At 38.8% G+C, this 20,478-nt stretch overlaps 1 protein-coding gene across 8 annotated transcripts in view; it reads right to left on the minus strand.

The window, feature by feature from the left end:
* The window catches only part of ZNF385D (zinc finger protein 385D), a 1,067,118-nt gene that overhangs the window by 129,274 nt on the left and 917,366 nt on the right, over positions 1-20,478 (minus strand). For all 8 annotated transcript variants that reach the window (XM_051858856.2, XM_051858858.2, XM_051858860.2 and 5 more), the window contains one exon: positions 16,847-16,957. In XM_051858856.2, coding sequence (XP_051714816.1) covers positions 16,847-16,957 — 111 coding nt within the window. The remainder of the gene's footprint in view (positions 1-16,846; positions 16,958-20,478) is intronic.

The raw sequence follows: 20,478 nt of genomic DNA on the forward strand, positions 1-20,478 counted from the left end.
CAACGAGGCAGAAATCTGAAGAAGGAGTATTCCAAGCAAGAAGAGCTAGTGTAAAGTCCTGGAAACAGGAGTGAGCCTGACACATTCAAGGTATAACAAGAGCAGGGCCGAGCTAAGGGAGGGTGAATGAAGCACTTTTCTAGGAAGCAATCCAGTGAGACACAGATTTCAAGTGTGGCTAAAAACCTCAGTGATGGCAGTAAACAGTATTTTAATGCAACATTTAAAAAAGTTAAAATTGATGCAAAAAAGTCATGGTGAACAGAATATTAATATTTTAAATAAGACAGGATCTTATTCACATTTGCCAATATGATTTCATTTGCCAGGTTCCAATAAAACTACACTTATAACAACAGGCAGTCTGTCAGCCATGTGCCAATTTTATCTTTGTAACATCACATTAAAATATTTGTCTAGAGGCAGATGCTTGCTGCAGTGGTTAACACACCACTTGGGATGCTTGCATCCCAAATCAAGGGCTCTGAGTTGGAGTTCCAGCTTCCCTCTAATGCACACCCTAGAAGGCGTTAGATGATGCATCAAATATATGGGTCTCTGGCACCCACATACGAGACCTGAGTTGAGTTCTGGGCTCCTGGCTTTGGCCTGGCCCAGGTCTGTACATTGCAGGCATCTGGGGAGCGAACCAGCAGAAGGGAGATCTCTAACTCTCTCTCACTTTCACTCTCTTGCTCTATCTTCATGTGTCTATGTGTGTCTTGCTCCCTCTGCCTCTAAAATAAATGAAAATAAATAAATGAAAAATAAATAAATAAAAGAAATGATGATGGCTTGGACCGGAGGGGTAGTATGAAGATGGTGAGAAATGGTCAGAATCTGTATATGTTTTTGGAGTTACATCTAGCACTGTTTGCCTAAGGACTGGATACAGGATGAACCAAAATTCTTTGCTATAGGAACAAGCAGGATGGAGTTGCCATTATTGGAGCAATGCTATCTGTGGAGAATGTTCTGTAGGAGTGAGACATGGCCTTTTAGATTTTCATATGTTAGATTTGAGGCAATTATTCACTAAGAAAGTGAGGATGTTGAATGAGCAGCCAACATCTGAGTCTGGAACTGAAGATACAATTACAGATGTCATCTGCAAATTCATAGGAATCACTTTACGCTCCCTCATTTCCAGATACTGAAGAGTTTCTTCTGTGAATCACATCTGGTAGCCAATTCTTAAAGAATGCATCTCAGGGCCACCACTCTGGCACAACACCTGCCCCCCATAGGGTCACAGGTTTGAGTCCTGTCTGCTCACTTCCTAGCCAGCTCTCTGCTAGTGCAACAGGGAAAGCAGCAGAGGATGGTCTGAATACTAGATGGAGTACAGACTCAGCTCTGGCCACTGTAGCCATTTGGAGAGTGAATCAGCATATGGATAATCTCTCTCTCGCTCTAAGTCTGCCTTTTTTTTTCTTTTTTCTTTTTTAACTTTTATTTAATGAATATAAATTTCCAAAGTACAGAATATTGATTACAATGGCTTCCCCCCCATAACGTCCCTCCAACCCACAACCCTCCCCTTATCCACTCCCTCTCCCCCTCCATTCACATCAAGATTCATTTTCGATTCTCTTTATATACAGAAGATCAGTTTAGCATACATTAAGTAAAGATTTCAACAGTTTGCTCCCACACAGAAACATAAAGTGAAAAATACTGTTGGAGTACTACTTATAGCATTAAATCACAATGTACAGCACACTAAGGACAAAGATCCTACATGAGGAGTAAGTGCACAGTGACTCCTGTTGTTGACTTAACAAATTGACACTCTTGTTTATGGCCTCAGTAATCACCCTAGGCTCTTGTCCTGAGCTGCCAAGGCTATGGAAGCCCCCTGAGTTCACTGACTCTGATCATTTTTAGACAAGGCCATGGTCAAAGTGGAAGTTGTCTCCTCCCTTCAGAGAAAGGTACCTCCTTCTTTGATGACCCATTCTTTCCACTGGGATCACACTCACGGAGATCTTTCATTTAGGTTTTTTTTCCCCCAGAGTGTCTTGGCTTTCCATGCCTGAAATACTCTCATGGGCATTTCAGTCGGATCCGCATGCCTTAAGGGCTGATTATGAGGCCAGAGTGCTGTTAGGACATTTGCCATTCTATGGGTCTGCTGTGTATCTCACTTCCCATGTTGAACCATTCTCTCCCTTTTTGATTCTATCAGCTAGTATTTGCAGACACTATTCTTGTTTATGTGATCCCTTTGGTTCTTAGTCCTATCATTACGATCAATTGTGAACAGAAATTGATCACTGGGACTAGTGAGATGGCATTGGTACATGCCACCTCGATGGGATTGAATTCGAATCTCCTTGTATGTTTCTAACTCTACTGTTTGAGGTAAGTCAGCTTGAGCATGTCCAGAATTGCACATCTCTTCCCTCTCTTATTCCCACTCTTATATTTAACAGCGATCACTTTTCAGTTAAGTTTCAGCACTTAAGAAGAATTGTGTATTGATTACAGTATTCAACCAAAAGTATTAAGTAGAACAAACAAAAAAAATACTAAGAGGGATAACATATTAAGCTGCTCATCAACAGTCAGGGTGAGGGCTGATCAGGTCACCGTTTCTCATAGTGTTCATTTCACTTTAACAGGTTTCCTTTTTGGTGCTCAGTTAGTTGTCACCTATCAAGGAGAACAAGTGGTATTTGTCCCTTTGGGATTGGCTTATTTCACTCAACATAATGTTTTCCAAATTCCTAACAGGGATCACTTTTCAGTTAAAATTTAAACAACTAAGAATAATTGTGTGTTAATTACAGAGTCCAACCAATGGTACTAGAACAAAAAAAAATACTAAAATGGATAAAGTATTACATTGTACATCAACCATCAGGACAAGAGCTGATCAAGTCACTGTTTCTCATAGTGTCCATTTCACTTCAACAAGTTTCCCCTTTGGTGCTCAGTTAGTTGTCGCCAATCAGGGAGAACATTTGATATTTGTCCCTTTGGGACTGGCTTAGTTCACTCAGCATGATGTTTTCCAAATTCCTCCATCTTGTTGCAAATGACTGGGTTTCGTTGTTTTTGACTGCTGTATAGTATTCTATAGAATACATGTCCCATAATTTCTTTATCCAGTCTACTGTTGATGGGCATTTGGGTTGGTTCCAGGTCTTAGCTATTGTGAATTGAGCTGCAATAAACATTAATGTGCAGACTGCTTTTTTGTTTGCCAATTTCATTTCCTTTGGGTAAATTCCAAGGAGTGGGATGGCTGGGTTGAATGGTAGGGTTATATTCAGGTTTCTGAGGAATCTCCAGACTGACTTCCACTGTGGCTTAACCAGTTTGCATTCCCAACAACAGTGGGTTAGTGTCCCTTTTTCCCCACATCCTCTCCAGCATCTATTGTTGGTAGATTTCTGAATGTGAGCCATTCTAACTGGGGTGAGGTGGAACCTCATTGTGGTTTTGATTTGCATTTCCCTGATTGCTAGTGATCTTGAACATTTTTTCATGTGTCTGTTGGCCATTTGGATTTCCTCTTTTGAAAAATGTCTATTGAGGTCCTTGACCCATCTCTTAAGTGAGTTGTTTGTTTTGATCTTGTGGAGTTTCTTGATTTCTTTGTAGATTCTGGTGATCAACCCTTTATCAGTTGCATAGTTTCAAATATATTTTCCCATTCTGTCGGTTGTCTCTTCACTCTCCTGACTGTTTCTTTTGCAGTACAGAAACTTCTCAATTTGATGCAATCCCAAATGTTAATTTTGGCTTTGACTGCCTGTGCTTCTGGGGTGTTTTCCAAGAAGTCATTGCCGGTACCTATATCTTGCAGGGTTTTTCCAATGCTCTCTAATAATTTGATGGTGTCAGGTTGTAGGTTTAAGTCTTTAATCCATGTTGAGTGGATTTTTGTGTAAGGTGAAAGGTAGGGGTCTTGCTTCAAGATTCTGCACGTGGAAATCCAATTTTCCCAGCACCATTTATTGAATAGACTGTCCTTACTCCAGGGATTGGTTTTGGACCCTTGATCAAATATGAGTTGGCTGTAGATGTTTGGATTGATGTCTGGTGTTTCAATTCTGTTCCATTGGTCTATCCATCTGTTTCTGTACCAGTACCATGCTGTTTTGATTACAACTGCCCTGTAGTATGTCCTGAAATCTGGTATTGTGATGCCTCCGGCTTCATTTTTGTTGTACAAGATTGCTTTAGCTATTCGAGGTCTCCTGTGTCTCCATATAAATTTCAGCATCATTTTTTTCTAGATCTGAGAAGTCTGCCTTTTAAATAAATAAATAAAAATATATCTAAAAAAACTTAGAATGCATCTCTTCATGAGATAGGTTAGGTTGTGCAATATGTTAACTTTCAACACACTAGTAGTCTAGGAGTTTGTTTAAAAGCAAAGAAATCGTTCTATGTGTGAAGTATCTTTGGTGGACTCGTTGCTTCCACTGAAATTGAAAATTAGCAATTTTCAATTTAAAGGTTGGCAACTTCTTTCATGTTAAAGATGTTCGGGTCAAAATTTTAGTAACTTAATTCCACAAAAAATGTGCTGTTCCCCAAAATCTGTAGCAAATTTTCTGCCAACATGTAACATGCTAATAGAATTGCAATGTTAACTGAACATATCCAGAAGGGAAAATGTGGGGAGGTGGGGAGAGCAGAGAGGGAGTAGCAAACACACACTAGCTCTTGCTTGAGTTACTTGTTTAGAAGAAAGGTCTGTCGTTTCACACCAAACTATCTACAATAAATTGTGATTACTCTTTCAGCCAATCTGGGCGTTTCATAAATAACAAACATTACCTCTCTGGGCTGAGAAGAGGTACAAATCTGTTCAACTCTCTTTGATAAGAAGACCCTGTCTGCAGACTGCTGACAAGGAGCAAGAGGACTGGGGACCACCAAATATTCACACTAATTTCTAAACCTGTCCCATGAAAAAGCACCATTGACAGAAATCACAAACTCCTATCCCAAGAGATCCAAGTCAATATTGCAATCATTGAACCAGTTTGAGCTTTTAGCTCAGCTTCTCAAAACATGAAAATCCTGGGCAAGCATTTAGCCTAACAATCAGCACCCCTGTATCCCACACTGGAGCGTTGGTGTGTGATTCTCCACTCTGGCTCGAATGCAGCAGCCAACATCTCAAGTATTGGGTTCCTGCCACATGTGAGAGATCCAGATAGTTTCTGGCTCCAGGGCTTGACCTTGGCCTTGTCCCAGCCACTTCGGGCATTTGGGGACTGAACCAGCAAACAGCATACTCCCTCCTCCTTCTCTCTCTCACACATAGTACATTAAAAAATGCTTGTAAAAAGTAAAAACATTGAAAGCCCATTCAATATTGTGTGGTTTAAACATTTTTATGTAGATCATATTCTGATTAACTGATGCCACTTGTCCTTTTTTGTTTCATGGATTACAGTAAGAACCAGTAATATCCAAATGCTAATATTGAAAGAAAATACAGAACCCTTTGTTGGTCTATTTATTTCACTTAAAAATAGAAATATACCATATTATAAGAAGTTGAGCTATGAAATAAATTGTAGGTTTTTCTAATTAAACATTTCAATAAAATGTTATTTCTAATCAAATACATGTTATTCTGCAATTTTTTTATACTCTGTGTTATTCTGTTTTCTTTGTATTTTGTACTCTAAGTGTTAAAATACTTTTCATTATTCTTTAAATTATTTTTTATATTTTATAAAGTAATAAAATATAAGAGAGGAAAAAGAGTGCCTTTATGGAATACACAAAGTACATAAAATTTTAAAATCAGATATTTATTTTTAATTATTTATTAACTAAAATATTTTACCATGATAGTGTTTTACCATTGCTCTGATAATCATTCTGACAATGCTACTGTTTTAAGAAATACAAATTGGATTAGAAAAACAAGAACTACTTTTACTACATGTCACATACATTACAGACACAATGTAAGAGAAATGCTAACTTAGAGCAATGATTTTAAAATATTCAATTCTCAATGTCTTTTTAAACCATAAAGATAGCTAGTTAGTGTTACTTAAAATAAGATGAAAATTAAAGATAAATATTCCCCAGTGCAAGCCAAACCATAAAACAAAAACCTAACTTAGGAAACCATTAAAAATCAACAAAATTAGACATGCAAACATTCTAGTAAAACATATGCTAAGCCATTTTCTACAGAAGTACTGAATATTCATCAAATTATAATTCACATGATTTTAATTTCTACAGTATCTGCATTAAGAATTGGAATAGGTTAATATGATAATGAAGATACAATAGATTATAAGCTACTCTTTTGAATTAAAAAAGGCGAAAGCAGAATAATAACAATTTAGCATAAGTAATTGTGCAAACCTTGAAAGTTATTTGGGCAGAATATTTTATATGAGAGAAAAGATGGAGAAAAGGTAGACATGACAACTCAATGAGACCCAAATGTAAATGATAAAACCATCGACAAAGCCTTGAAGGAAAATGCTTTTCCCATGGAGGGATGATTTGTGCTGGCCTCCAGGTGTAATATTATGTGCACTGATGAGCTGATCAACAGAACAGAACTTCTCCCCAGCTGTAATCAAGAGTGATTGATGGTTGGGACAAAAAAGTTGATTATCATGACAAGTTCACTGATGCAGAGAAAATAAGCTCTGCTTGGGAAATGGATAAGACCTGCTCAGAGACTACCTCTGAAACCTTACTTATAAAGGAGTCTAGGAGGTAAGAGTTGCACAGACAGACCTGATATCCTGATAATCCTGATGAGAATAAATTTGCCATACATCAATCTCCATGGATTTCCTACATAAGGAATTTAAAAGCTCATTCATGCTCAATGAAGAATAATCACATACCTGGAATATTATGTGTGTGATTATGAAAAGATCACTTTACATCTCAAAGTATCACTGAAAATCACACACGGACACAGAAAATTACACTTTCATGGCATAGCATGCCTCCGTTTGCCCTCCTCAGCAACATCCTCACAAGGAATGAGTTCCCCAAATGACTGCAACCTTTACCACTATCAGATTCAATTTATATCAAAACATAGATTTAGACTGAGACAACAGATCCCAGAGGCAATATTTTGCATTTAAAATGAGGTTTGGCAGGCTTGAAAAAGGTGAATCTGGGCCAGAATATTGAGTGGATGTGCAGTGTTCTAAAATAGTACCTACTCTGTTCAGAGATCCTTACGATATGAAGGAATACTTGTGCATGCATCATTTGTTCTGGTTCTGTAGCCAAATAGGAGGTGCAAGCAATGGAATTCAAATGTGGTCTGCAATCCATCTGATACAAGTCCATTTTCCTTAAGCTCACATTTGAGCCAAATTGCTACTCCTAACCCAATCACCATAAGAAATTTGTAGTGTGAAGAAGATAAAAATGGATATGTAGGTTCGTTCATTTCATGTATTTAGAATTTTGGAGCCTCAGGGATACTTGGGAAAGATAAAGGTATTTCAATACAATTACTCTAGATAACTAATACAGAAAATAGAACTCAGTGGAAAAGAGATAATCACAAATAGGAACAGTTAGGACAGTAAAAGTACAAATGGCTGCAAATCTCAAAGTGACACCAGCAGCACAGACAGTAATATGAGTTGCCTTGCACAGATTCCTTTGCTTCTCTGACCAGGAACAAACCTCTGCTGCCCCAGTTTCCAGGGCTATGGTGAATCTGATTTTTCAAATAATACAATGAACTGTGATGACAAAATTATAACAAAAGGACAAGGTTCTGAACAACAGTGACTGGCATCTTTGAGTTTTCAATTCTTGTTGGCCATTAATTCAGTTTCTACTATGTGTTTTTACAAGTTTTATTAGTGCCTAGTAGTATTTTAGATATGTCTATAGCTATAAAAAGAGATACAAACTGAGTAAATGTTTATTAGACATACATAGAGAGACAAATTTCTGGGCAACTGGGTTACACTGAGGATTCTATTCCATAGTTAATAAAGAGTTCATCAGTTATATGATACCAGGGTTGCTGGTACATTCTGAAATCTAGTATGTGAGGATTTTAAAAACATACTGATTGTTTATCTATTTCAGAGGCAGAGAGATAGAGACAGAAAGAATCAGATAGACAGGAAGTCAGAAATCCTATCTGCTGGTTCATTCCCCAAATGCCCTCAAAGGCTAGGCTTGTGCCACACTGAAGCCAGGAGTCTAAAGTTCAATCCAGGTGTCCCAAGTGGCTGGCATATACCCAACTACTTGAGCCACTACCCCTGTGTTCCAGGATCTACTAGCAAGAAGCCAGAATCAGAAGCAGAGCTAGAACTTGAATCCAAGCACTCTACGTGTGATGTAGGCATCTCAAGCAGCATCTCAAATGATGTCCCCCATTCCAGTTTATATTTGTTTTGTAACCAAAAGTTTATGTCGCTATCAAGCAAGCTTCCAGAAACAGCTCTGAGGCTGTTCAGACCCAATTCCATCTATTCCTTTCCCTTTTAAGACATACAAATTTTGATGATTAGGCTTCAGGGAATCATTTGCTTGGGATATAAACCATGCATTGCAGGTGGATTAGGCAATGGGGCAAAGAAAAGCTAAAATCCAGCTGTAGCAGAACATAGCAGTTATTCTAAATGCCCTTAGTGAAGATGAAATGTAGACCATCTTAGAGACTCCTGTTTTCTACCCTCAGTTTAGATTCATTGACTCCTTCAACACTAGTGAGTGAAATCTAAGACTTACAGAGCTTTCTTAGCATTCAGGCTTCTTATCTTCCAGAGACCTGTGGACAACTGTTTTGCAAACATATCTCCTTCTGAATTGTTACATTCTATTCAGTGCTTCCCATCATGTTCTGTCCTTCAGTGCATTGCCCATGCTTAATCTTCTTCTCAAACACTCTGCACTCGCTGAAACAGACTCTTAGCATAAATTCTCTCATGTTCTCCTCAGTACTTACTGCACCAGTAATGCCATTTAAGTGACTCAACAATTTGAAATGTGTGTGTATATTCTAGCCATCAATGGATATACTCCTGATGTCTACCCTTGATTAACCTCTGCAGTGTGTGTAGAATGTAAGTGGTCACTTGTCTTGCTTGAAAACTCTCAACTGGTATCAAAGCAAGTCTCAAAACCTGTTTCTCCTAGGATATGCCACCTGACATGAGAAATAAAGGCATGACGCTGGGAGTTAAAGAGCCCTGCTTCTTGTCCACCTCGTCATGTCAACAACTCAGGGACCTTGAAAAGTGTGGATTAACATATGCTGTCTTTTGTTTTCCCAATCTATATAATCTACAAATGAACTGATTTCATAGATACCTCACTCATTAAATAAAACAGCTCTCTGAGTTGCTCACCACAGTCCATGCTGATGCAAACATTCCAAAGTCCAAATTTCCATGTCAAGGAGGAGTTGATAAACTAGATATATTTTTGTGGTTTCTTCTCTTCATTGTAAAATAAGGAAAGAAATACAGAAACCCTGAGAAACATGGACGTTTGTGAAGATTTCTGTTTTCTCAGTCCTTTCTCCTTCATCTCGTTGCCAGAAGAAATTCTGGGCTATCAAAACCTGAGTCGGAGGGTCTGGAAACCCCAATAGCTGGGGTTTTATTCTGAAAATGCTGCCAAAGTAGCACACTACCTAAGTAGTCGCTTGTGCTCTTGGCTGGCACACTTTCTCCTGAAATCTCTAACAGCTGAAACCCAGGATTTCCTGCATGGCCCTACTGTTCAAGCTTTCCTTCCCGAGAATTCCTGATGGGGCCGTGCGCTCCACTCAAAGCACAGAAGCCAGAAAGGCTGAAAGATGAAAGGTGTCCCAAATGCACACTAGAGGAGGAGCCCTTCAAAGGAGACCTCCCAGCCCCTTGTTCCAAACACAGCCACAGCCTGCTGTCCAGCACCGCCACCCGCAGAGCCAGACGCTCACAAGGGAGGGAGGGAACTGATGGCTGAGCCAAACATCATGAGCTTCTCAAACACATCTCTCTTGCACAAGCCAAGTGGCCCTGACCTAGAACTACCTCTGAAGAAGAAAAAAAAAAAAAAAAGCACTTACTCAGAAGGCCCTAGTACTGAGGCCCAAGCTCCAAATAACTCTGCAACTCCTGCACACTAACAGAGGACGGTGTCTTCTTAAACGGATGTTTCAAAGCTGCCTGAGAATTAATTCATAAGTGGGTTCCTTCAAAGATCCTTGGGGAAACAGCAGCAGCAACAACAAACTTGAAGAATTGGAGAGATTTTAATAGATGCAGTGAAGCCAAGGGTTAAGTCAGCTCTGCCTTTTCTAAAATGTACAGATTTACCAGGTAGGAATACCTCGTATCTTAACAAGAAAACTCACTAGACACAAAGCTTTACACAGAATACAGCCCTTTACATGTGCTTATTAAAAATTTTATTTATTTTATGTGAAAGGCAGAGAAATAAAGACAGAGAGGAAGTCAAAGACCTTTCATCTACTAGTTCACCCTTCCTCCCCCCAACAAATGCCCACAACAGCTAGAGCTGGCTCAGGCTGAAGTCAGGAGCTGGGAACTCAATTTAGGTTTCTTTTTTTAATTTATTTTTTAATTTTTCTACAGGTAGAGTTATAGACAGTGAGAGAGAGACAGAGAGAAAGGTCTTCCTTCCGTTGGTTCACTCCCAAACAGCCACTACGGCCGGTGCTGTGCTGATCCAAAGGCAGGAGCCAGGTGCTTCTTCCTGGTCTCCCATGCAGGTGCAGGGACCCAAGCACTTGGGCCATCCTCCACTGCCCTCCCGGGCCACAGCAGAGAGCTGGACTGGAAGAGGAGCAGCCGGGACTAGAACCCGGTGCCCATATGGGATGCTGGCACCACAGGTGGAGGATTAGCCAAGTGAGCCACAGCCCCGGCCCCCAATCTAGGTTTCTTACACAGGTGGAAGAGACCCAAACATTGAAGCCATCATGTGCTACCTCCCGAATGTGAAACTGGGAATGGAGACAAGGCTAGCATCCAGGTACTTGGACATGTCATACCAACATGCTACCCAGTATCCTAGCTGCTACACCAAATGCCCACCTCCTAAATAGTAATTTAAAAAAATAGCAGACATTTTTGAATTTGAATGTTTCCCAAGAAATAATTTAATATTCAATGGAAAAAATATAACTGCATTCTTTATCACATGAAATAAAAATGACCTTTCAGTTTCATTCAGTACACAGTTTATAATCCAATTGCCTATACATTGTGAGTTTTTTTTTTTAATATTTATCTATTTCAGAGGCTAAGAGAGAGAGAGAGAGGGAGAGAGAGAGAATCTCATGCTCTGTTTATTCCCAAAATGTACACAGTGACTAGACCCAAAGTCAGAAGCCAGAAATTCAGACCGGGCCTCTCCACGGTGTCAAGGACCCAGATAATTAAGGCATCACTGGCTGTCTCCCAGGATGCATATTAGCAGGAAGCTGGACTTGGAAGTGTAGCCAGGACTCAAATCCAGGCATTATGAAATATCATGCAGGCAGCTCAAGCAGCGTCTTAAAGACTGAATCAAACGCCTGCCCAGAATTTACAATTTAAAATAAAACACGCAGTTAAAAAACATAACACAGTAATATATGCAGTAATTACATTTATTTACTTATTTATTTGTTTGAAAGGCAGGAAAAAAGACATTCAGTCAGAGCGACAGACAGATTCAGACAGAGCTCTCACCTCTAGTTCATCCCCCAAATACCCACAACAGCTAGACTGGGCTAGGCCAAAGCCAGGGGTAAGGAAGTCAATCCAGGTTGCCCATGTAGGTTGCAGGAACTTAATTAATTCAGTCATCCCCTGCTGCGTCCTTGGGTCTGCATTAGCAGAAAGTTTGAATCGGGAGTGAGTATCAGGTATGAAACCCAGATACATACATCTTAACCAGCATCTTAACATCATTTTTAAAAGTAAAAGTGAAACACTGTTATAAAGGGAATTTGGAAAGTAAATACAAATACAAAAAAGTAAAAGAATACTTCTTTGGTCTTAATGTAACCAAAATCACATTGTGTTTCCCCCTATCCAGCAGTACTTCCTTTAAATATCAGTCAACATTAATTTACATAATAAAAAGATATCTTAAGACATGATGAAAACAGTTTCACCACCTAACTTTGTCATTTTGTGGAAAAAACATACTCTTATCCATATTCCCATGTTGACTTTGGTTATGGAGATTATGAATAAGAGTTAGGAACTGAAGCTAGATACATTGCCTGGTTTCACCAAGTTTATGTGTTCTCAAATGAGGAAAAATAATGATTCCTACTTAATACAACTAGAAGATCTGGCTCTCAGTTCTTCCAGGTATATTCTCTTCATGAAATTTGGCTATCACGTTTATTGCTTTTAAAAAAAATCCACTAGAAAATCTATCAATTCCACTTGGTCCATCTTCCGCTGCTTTTTCCAGGCCACGAGCAGGGAGCTGGATGGGAAGTGGATCAGTTGGGACATGATGAACTGGCACCCTTATGGGATGTTGGCTTCACAAGCAGCAGCCTTACCAACTCCATGCTACAACAGCAGCCACAATTTGTGACATCTTAAAAGCTATCTGCAGGGTCAAAAATGGAAGCTGTGTCATATAGGAAACAGATATGGCAAAATACCAAACTATGTCATTTATGATACGGAAGATTAGAAAGAGTAAATAAAAGGCCAGAGGAAAATAAAATGGAATTTTCCTTATCCAGAGATGAAAAGAATGACAAGCTATTATTTTCATTGCAAGGGGAAGAAGCTTTGAAATGTAACAAAGTTCATAAGGCAAAAATACTTTCCTATATGATACAGGATTCAACCTGTAACTGAAATATATCACTTTTCCAGAAAGACTGTAGGTTTAAAAACGGAAAGAAGATAAATTCCAGATTTCCCTAGCAAAAGTAAAAAGATAATTATATTTGGATTAGAAAGGCTTTTCTTAGAATTAAAATGATCCCATATGAGACACATACACACACACACACACACACACACACACACATTGGTTTTTCTTTATGGAGAGATTATCTTGTTATGTATTTATCAGTTGATAAATCCAATTGATCTTGGCATTAAATATCTAAATACTTTATGACTGGTTCTAATATTTCCAATATGGTGGTTCATTTTATCAATATGATAATGATACAAAGACTTCTTTTTACATCTCTAAGAGAGTTTTGACTCCTGTGTTTTCAATAATTGTTTAGAAAAGAAGTGAAAATGTTGCTACATCATTTTAAACTGAACATTGAACCTTCATATCAAAAATAAAGTCATGATTTTTAAAATTAGCATTGCATAGTGAACTGTAATTCAGGATTGAAGATAAGGGAAAATGCAATGAATATGAATTCATATGTGTACAGCTTATATAGTACAGACTAAACTAAGCCTATTGGGTAATTATTTGACAAATTCGAGTAGTTGTGAAATTCATTTCAAACCAAGTCAAATAGCCAAATATTTGGCAGGCAGAATAATGGCCTCCCAAAGATGTTTAAGGCCTAATCCTAGGAAAATATAAATATATTATGTCACTAAACAAAGGGGGAGTTAAGATTGCTAATCAGCTGACCTTAAAAAATAATTAGAATATTATCCTGGATTTTCTAGACAGGATCATGGTAGTCACGAAGGTTTGTAAACACAGAAGAAGAGTGAGAGTACAAATGATGAGAGGTGAGAAGGACTTAACTGGCCACTGATGTCTTCAGATGCAAAAGGGGACCACAAGCCAAGGGATGCTGGCAACCTCTAGAAGTTGGAATAGACAAGGAACAGGGTCCTCCTCTTGGGCCTCCAGGAGAATTTAACATGAACTCAACCCTGCCAACACCTTGATTGTATTCCACTGAGACCCATTTTTGAATGCTCTCCTCCAGAACTGTAAGTTGATATATTTATGTTGTGGGAGCAAGAGAAGACTAACATGGCAAGCATCCAGAGAATGGTGGAGCCTGCCATTGTTTATGACTGATTAGTCGAATTCTCCAAACACCTTTTCTATCCTTTAACCATATGCCAGATAGACCTGAAAGCAAAGTCATGAGAATAAGAAGCCATGTGGCTAATAAACACGTATTGATTCCCATATCACCTTGAAATTTCATTAGCAAAATAAATTTCCTCTCTGTCATCAAGGAAATGAAATAAAATTACATTTTCAAAAAGATGTATGTTTATATTCCTTGTATTATGTTCTTTATGTTAATAGTCATATATTTAATATAGATGTTTCCTAAAGCAGATCGGATATATATATTTCTAGTCTCTGAATATGACTTTGATATCAGTTTATAGGATTAGAAACACTTTCAAAAATGGTATCACTATCTCAAAATGGAGAGTGACCTATTGCTGGGAATAATCAACCAAAAGAGCTGGTCTGGATGTGGCAGATGGAATTCTGTCATTCAGAAGGAGAGTGGGTTCAATGACCTTGAGCCTTTTTGGCTCCTGGTTTACAGGAAGTTTTCTTAACACAGAAGAAAATACTGACAGTGAAACTGTTGAAAGGATGAGATAATTGAAAATGCTCCATTAGATGTAGGAAGCTGGTGATACTGCGCCTTTTGCATCATTATCTGTTCAGTTCCAAAAGAAAATATCAACACAATTTAAGGAGAAATGAATCTAAGAAGGAGCCACTTAAAATATTAATTATAAGACTATATGATTGTTCACTGAGTGTTTAGAAATTATCAAAGCTGCAATTATTGAGTTCAGAAGTTTTTTTGCAGCACCTGGAAGAGAATATTGTGTAACAGTCATCACTTGAAAATAACTTATTATTACTAAGTTAAACAAATCTAGGATAAACTTCTTAAAATTCATATCAGATCAAAGTGTTCTGCATTCCAAAAGAAAACAATAACAACAAAAAACAAAAAACAAACTTTCAAATACAATGCTGCAGTTGTATTTGATGCATTGTGTTTTTTTTCTTTGTAGATTGTAGCAGTTCATCCATTCAAGTGCTTTAGCAGACTGAATGTTTATATTCCTCTCAAATTCAAATATTGAAATCTTAGCTCTCAATGTGATGGTATTAGGTAGGGAAGTGAATGGGAAAGGAAGGCAGAGCCCTCATTGATGGAGATTAGTGCCATTATGTAACAGGCTCAAGGGAGCTCCTTCAACCCTTCAACCCTTCTACCATGCCAATATACAATGAAACTCTGCCATCTGAGAACCACAGAGTAGGATTGTTTACCAGACACTGCATTTTCCAGTGTCTTGATTTCAACTTTTCCACCTCTAGAACTTTGAGAAATAATTTCTGTGTTTATGCGCCACCCAGAATATAGAATTTTGTCATCACAGCCCACGTGGACTTAAACAGGTGCTATGCAGGCAAAATTCACATCTTTACTTCTCTCTCGTTTTTTTTTTTTTTTCAAGGTTTATTTATTTATTTGAGAGGCAGAGGTACACATAATGAGAGGGAGAGAGGGAGAGACAGAGAGAGAGATCTTCCATCTTCTCATTCACTCCCCAAATGGCCGCAATAGCTGGAGCTGGGCTGATCCGAAGCCAGGAGCCAGGAGCTTCTTCCGGGTCTCCTACATGGGTGCAGGGGCCCAAGCATTTGGGCCATCTTCTACTGCTTTCCCAGGCCACAGCAGAGAGTTGGATTGGAAGTGGAGCAGCTGGGACCCGAACTGGTGCCCATATGGGAAGCCAGCACCACAGGTGGAGGCTTAAATTACTCCCTACAAGGCCAGCCCCCATTTCTCTTTTTTAAGACAACAGTAGGAATGTTTTAAAATTACCTGATGGTTGCACCAGTAGGTGAGTTCATAAGACAATGGCAATCCTTATACAAAATGAAATGTTCTCCTCACAGAAGAAACAAGCTACTTTATGTCACATCTATTTCTTGTACCTGGTTATCCCACATCCTGTGCTCATTACCAGAACATCTAATGGATTTACTTGACTAGGGAGTTAAAGAATGGAAGGCTCAACCTTCCTCAGACTCTCGAGCAATTTAGTCATCTCCATACCACTGATCAATTTAGGACAAGATGATGGCAACTTGGAGGTGTCCATTTTGGTAAGATGGGCCTTCTGTTTACCTAGAATGTGAACTGTGTTTAATTCCTACTCCTTACAAGCCAATATTTCCTCTCTCTTCTGCATTTCTCAGTACTAACTCCATCTCAAAGCATGGAGGGGGACGCAGATTTTCCACAGATCACAGTGAGTATCACTCCGATCCTTTGAAAAGACATCAAAAGTGTAAACAACTCCCTGAACAACTTGCAAAGCAGTGGTCAGGTCCACAGATATTTCTCTTATATTTTGTTCTCTTAGGCTTTATTCTTTCTGGGATTGAAAAACTTAAGGTTATTAAGACTACCATCAAAATGTTAAGACTTCGAGGACAGTAACTTTTGGGCTGTAACACAAATGTAATTAGGGATAAAAGGGCTGATTTGGAATTAGGGGCCACTGGGCCAGACAAAGGGAGTCTACAAAGCCCAAACCTGACTTTGAAACATGATTTGGTGCCTATATTATTTTTGAGTTACAATCTATTGGAAGCTTCAATGATCCTAAATTTGACTATTCCCCAAAGACAAGTGTATTACCTACATTTAGCATTTCCAAGAGATTAAAAAAATTTTAAAAAATCATTAAATTGCAAGTACGGAAGAGGGTATATGTGTGATTTTCTATAATAAACAATCAAATATGATACAGTAAATTCCAAAATTAAGGCATATGTGGAGTTAAAGTGTTATCTTAGAATTTTGACATGCTCAGTTATTGAAGAAATATGTTTAATAACTCTTCTCCTGAAAGATTAGGATAACATAATATGTTCTTTAGTGAATACTAAACGACAAACTTACATCAGAATTAAATCTCAACTGGCAAATGTTGCATGATATGATTTGCTTTCTTCGATGAGGAAGAGGAACCCCGAAAGTATGATTTATTACAGCTTTCTGAATCGGGTCCATCTGCAATGAGAAAAAAAATACAACAAATAGAAATAAAGCTTGTCAGTTCCATTGGAATGTTGCCTGTTTCATTAAAGAGCCAATCTGCACAGCTTCAATCTACTGCTCACATTAAAAAGAACATTTTTATTCTAAGAAATGGCATTTCTACTTTCTTGGAAAATAGATAACAATAAGCCTGAAGCTCAGTATGATAAGAAAATGATAAATGTACCCATTAGAGTCTGCAAGCTAACTGTTTTTCTCATTTAGGATCAACAATAGTCTCAGTTTGATAGTCTTTAAATATAATTAAAGGTTTATCAAAATTCAAGTTATTGCTAAGGCCAGCAAACCCAACACTGAAGTTTGTCTATATTATTGCCCCAAAATGGACTTCAAAATAGACTTGGTAGTCTGGGCAGCTATAAAAAGAAATTAAACACCATTATCCAACATCAACCTTATGCAATGTTTGGTATCTTTTGGATCCTAAGAATGTAGAAAACATCCTGTTTTCCAAGAAGAGAAACATACTGAGCTGCTAATTAAGTCACTTAGCAATTACTTACTGACCACCTAGTATACACTGTTATTCTGTTTTGGGGAGTTCAGGGAGTTTGGGCCAGACATCAGCTCTGTCTCTCCATTCCATCCCTTTGACAGGACAAGCAACAACAAAAATGTTCATCTTTGACAATACTTAGGTCCTTCACCAACATTTGTCCTCTGGCTAACATCAGTGATCCTCGACTGTTCCACATAAAAGTTATAATCGTTTCTTCATTTCTGTGCAACTTGATTACAGGTTTATTACACCTGTCCATCTATTCAAGTTATGATGTAGTTTAAATATGACAGTTCATGAAATGTACTTAACACGGTGATTTATGGGCATGCAAAACAAATAGGTATTGGCTGTTATGTTTTGTGTGTCACAGTACATGTGAAGATTAAGGTTAAGATAATCCTCATACTCCTACAGTCATTATTGCCACACTATCCGTTTCTTACATGCTCAAAAAATGCTGTAAAATGAATTTCATGTTTTATGTATAGCCGTAACTTCAGTTTAATGCTTGCAAACTTAGGAACACTTAATTCTTAATCAAGCTCCTATGACAAATCTCACAATGACTGAAATAGCACAGAACTTATTTGAGATACACAAAAGCTAAGAAATGATGGTCTGATGTTCAGCTTCTGCTACATACTATGGTTCATTAATTCTCTTAAAAATGTCATTGATAAACGCCAATTCCTTTTGGTATATCAAATCTTTGGACAGTTAACTCACTCATGAAATTTCTCCATTGCTACACAAGAGAATATCCCCCCCCAAATCTCCGCCATCCCATGTAGTCACAGCTCCTATTTGGTTGAGACACTCTCAATATACTGTTCTAAATAATAGCAATAAAAACATGAATAAAAACAACGACAGGCAGCATTTATAAACTGCTTTCCATGTGCCAAGCATGAGACTAAGTGTTTGTGTATTAAACAATTACCATTATCAAGAAGAACTCCTGGGTGTAATCATTTTTATGTTCTAGTTTCCCTTAAATTTATTATCTAGCATTAATCCTTCTTGTGACATGAAATGAAATTCAGGCTGTATCCATGATTTTTCTGGTCACTTCAGGTTATTAATAAGTCATGAGATCCTGTTCCTCCCTTTTTAAAAAGATTTATTTATTTGAGAGTCAGAGTTACAGTGGAAGGCAGTGGAGAAGGAGAGGGATGGGGAAGGGGGGAGGAGGAGTTGAGAGAAGAGATCTTCCATCTGCTTGTTCAACTCCCAAGTGGTCCCAATGGCCAGGGCTGGGCCAAGCTGAAGCCAGACACTTCATCTGGGTCTCCCACATGGGTGGCCAGGGCCAGGGCACTTGGGCCACTTTCTGCTGCTTTTTCCAGGCTGGATAGGAAGTGGAACAACTGGGACTCAATCAGACCCCACTGGGATGCCAGCAACACAGGTGGAGGCTTTAATGGCTAAGCCACAATGCTGGTCCCTTCTGTTCCTTCCTGCTTGTGAATTCCACCATAATTTCTTTTCAATCACTTTTTTAAGATATAATTTTATATAGTAAAATTTGTCAATATTCAGTATACAAGTTGTGAGATAAGAAAAATGCATACTGTCATGGTAATTAGAAACAGAATATTTCCGTTACCTGGAAAAGTTGCCACTGTCACTCTGGGGTCCATCTCTACTTCTACCTTCATACATTTAGCATTGATTAATATTTCAACTGAAGTCAATCCTATGATCCTATGATCTTTCTGAGTTTTGTTTTGTTGTTTTGTTTTGTTTTTAAAGACAGAGTTACAGTGAAAGGAGGAGGGCTGGTGCTGTAGCACAGTAGGTTAATCCTCTGCCTGCGGCCCCAGCATCCCATATGGGTGCCGGTTCTAGTCCCGGCTACTCCTCTTCCAATCCAGCTCTCTGCTGTGGCCTGGGAAAGCAGTGGAAGATGGCCCAAGTCCATGGGCCCCTGCACCCACATGAGAGACCGGGAGAAGCACCTGGCTCCTGGCTTCGGATTGGCGCAGCTCTGACCATTGCGGCCATTGGGGAGTGAACCAACAGACAGAAGAACTTTCTCTCTGTTTCTCCCTCTCACTGTCTGTAACTCTACCTCTCAAATAAATGAATAAAATCTTAAAAAAAAAAAAAAAAAGAAAAAAGAAAGGAGAAGAGACAGAGAAAAAAGATCTTCACTTGCTTATTCACTCCCTAAAATGGCCTCAATGGCTGGAGGTGGGCAAGGCAGAAGCCAGGAGCCTGGAACTCCTTTTGGATCTCCCACATGGGTGGAAGGGCAAGCACTTGGGCCATCTCACGCTGCTTTTCCAGCAGCATTAGCAGGGAGCTGCATCAGAAGTGCAGCAGCTGGGACTCCAACCAGGTGCTCATATGGAATGCTAGAGCTGCAGAGACTTAACAAGCTGTGCCACAACACCAGCTCTTTCAAGTCTTAATACATAATCTAAACCCATTCCTAAATTAGTTCAGTGCCTTAATGCAAAAACTAAAAGTGCACTTAATACTACAGTAACTCTGCCTTAGTTTGTTCCTGCTATAGGATGGTGGTATAAAAGGCCACAGACATGGTACAGAATTCTCTCAATATACAGCCACGTTCCCCACTCGAGCTAAGCTCCACAGCTTTCCTCAATCCCATCTCTTTCCTGTTTCTGCAATTAACAACACACAGAGCTTGAGAAGGCCAATAGCAGACATGTGGATCTGGAAGGTTTCAGCAGCCCACATTCTCCGCTCGAGGATGGTCTTTGTGTAATTTTTGACATGGCATTGGAAAGCTCTAACAACCACCACCGAGTATACTGGGCGATCATTTTCCTTCAGCCATAAGCTGAAAGAAAAAGTACAAGCAGAAAGGGACCACTGAGTTTGAGAGTTGGCACATCACGTTCTGTGGCATGTGCTCTGTGCATAAATGGAATCTGTTTCATCAGCAGACAGGGTGAATTATGCCTAAAACCAATGAAGGAATATTAGAATATTGTGGTGATGA

The sequence above is a fragment of the Oryctolagus cuniculus genome, chromosome 4 (genome assembly GCF_964237555.1).
Source record: "Oryctolagus cuniculus chromosome 4, mOryCun1.1, whole genome shotgun sequence".
In the NCBI taxonomy this organism is placed as follows: Eukaryota; Metazoa; Chordata; class Mammalia; order Lagomorpha; family Leporidae; genus Oryctolagus; species Oryctolagus cuniculus.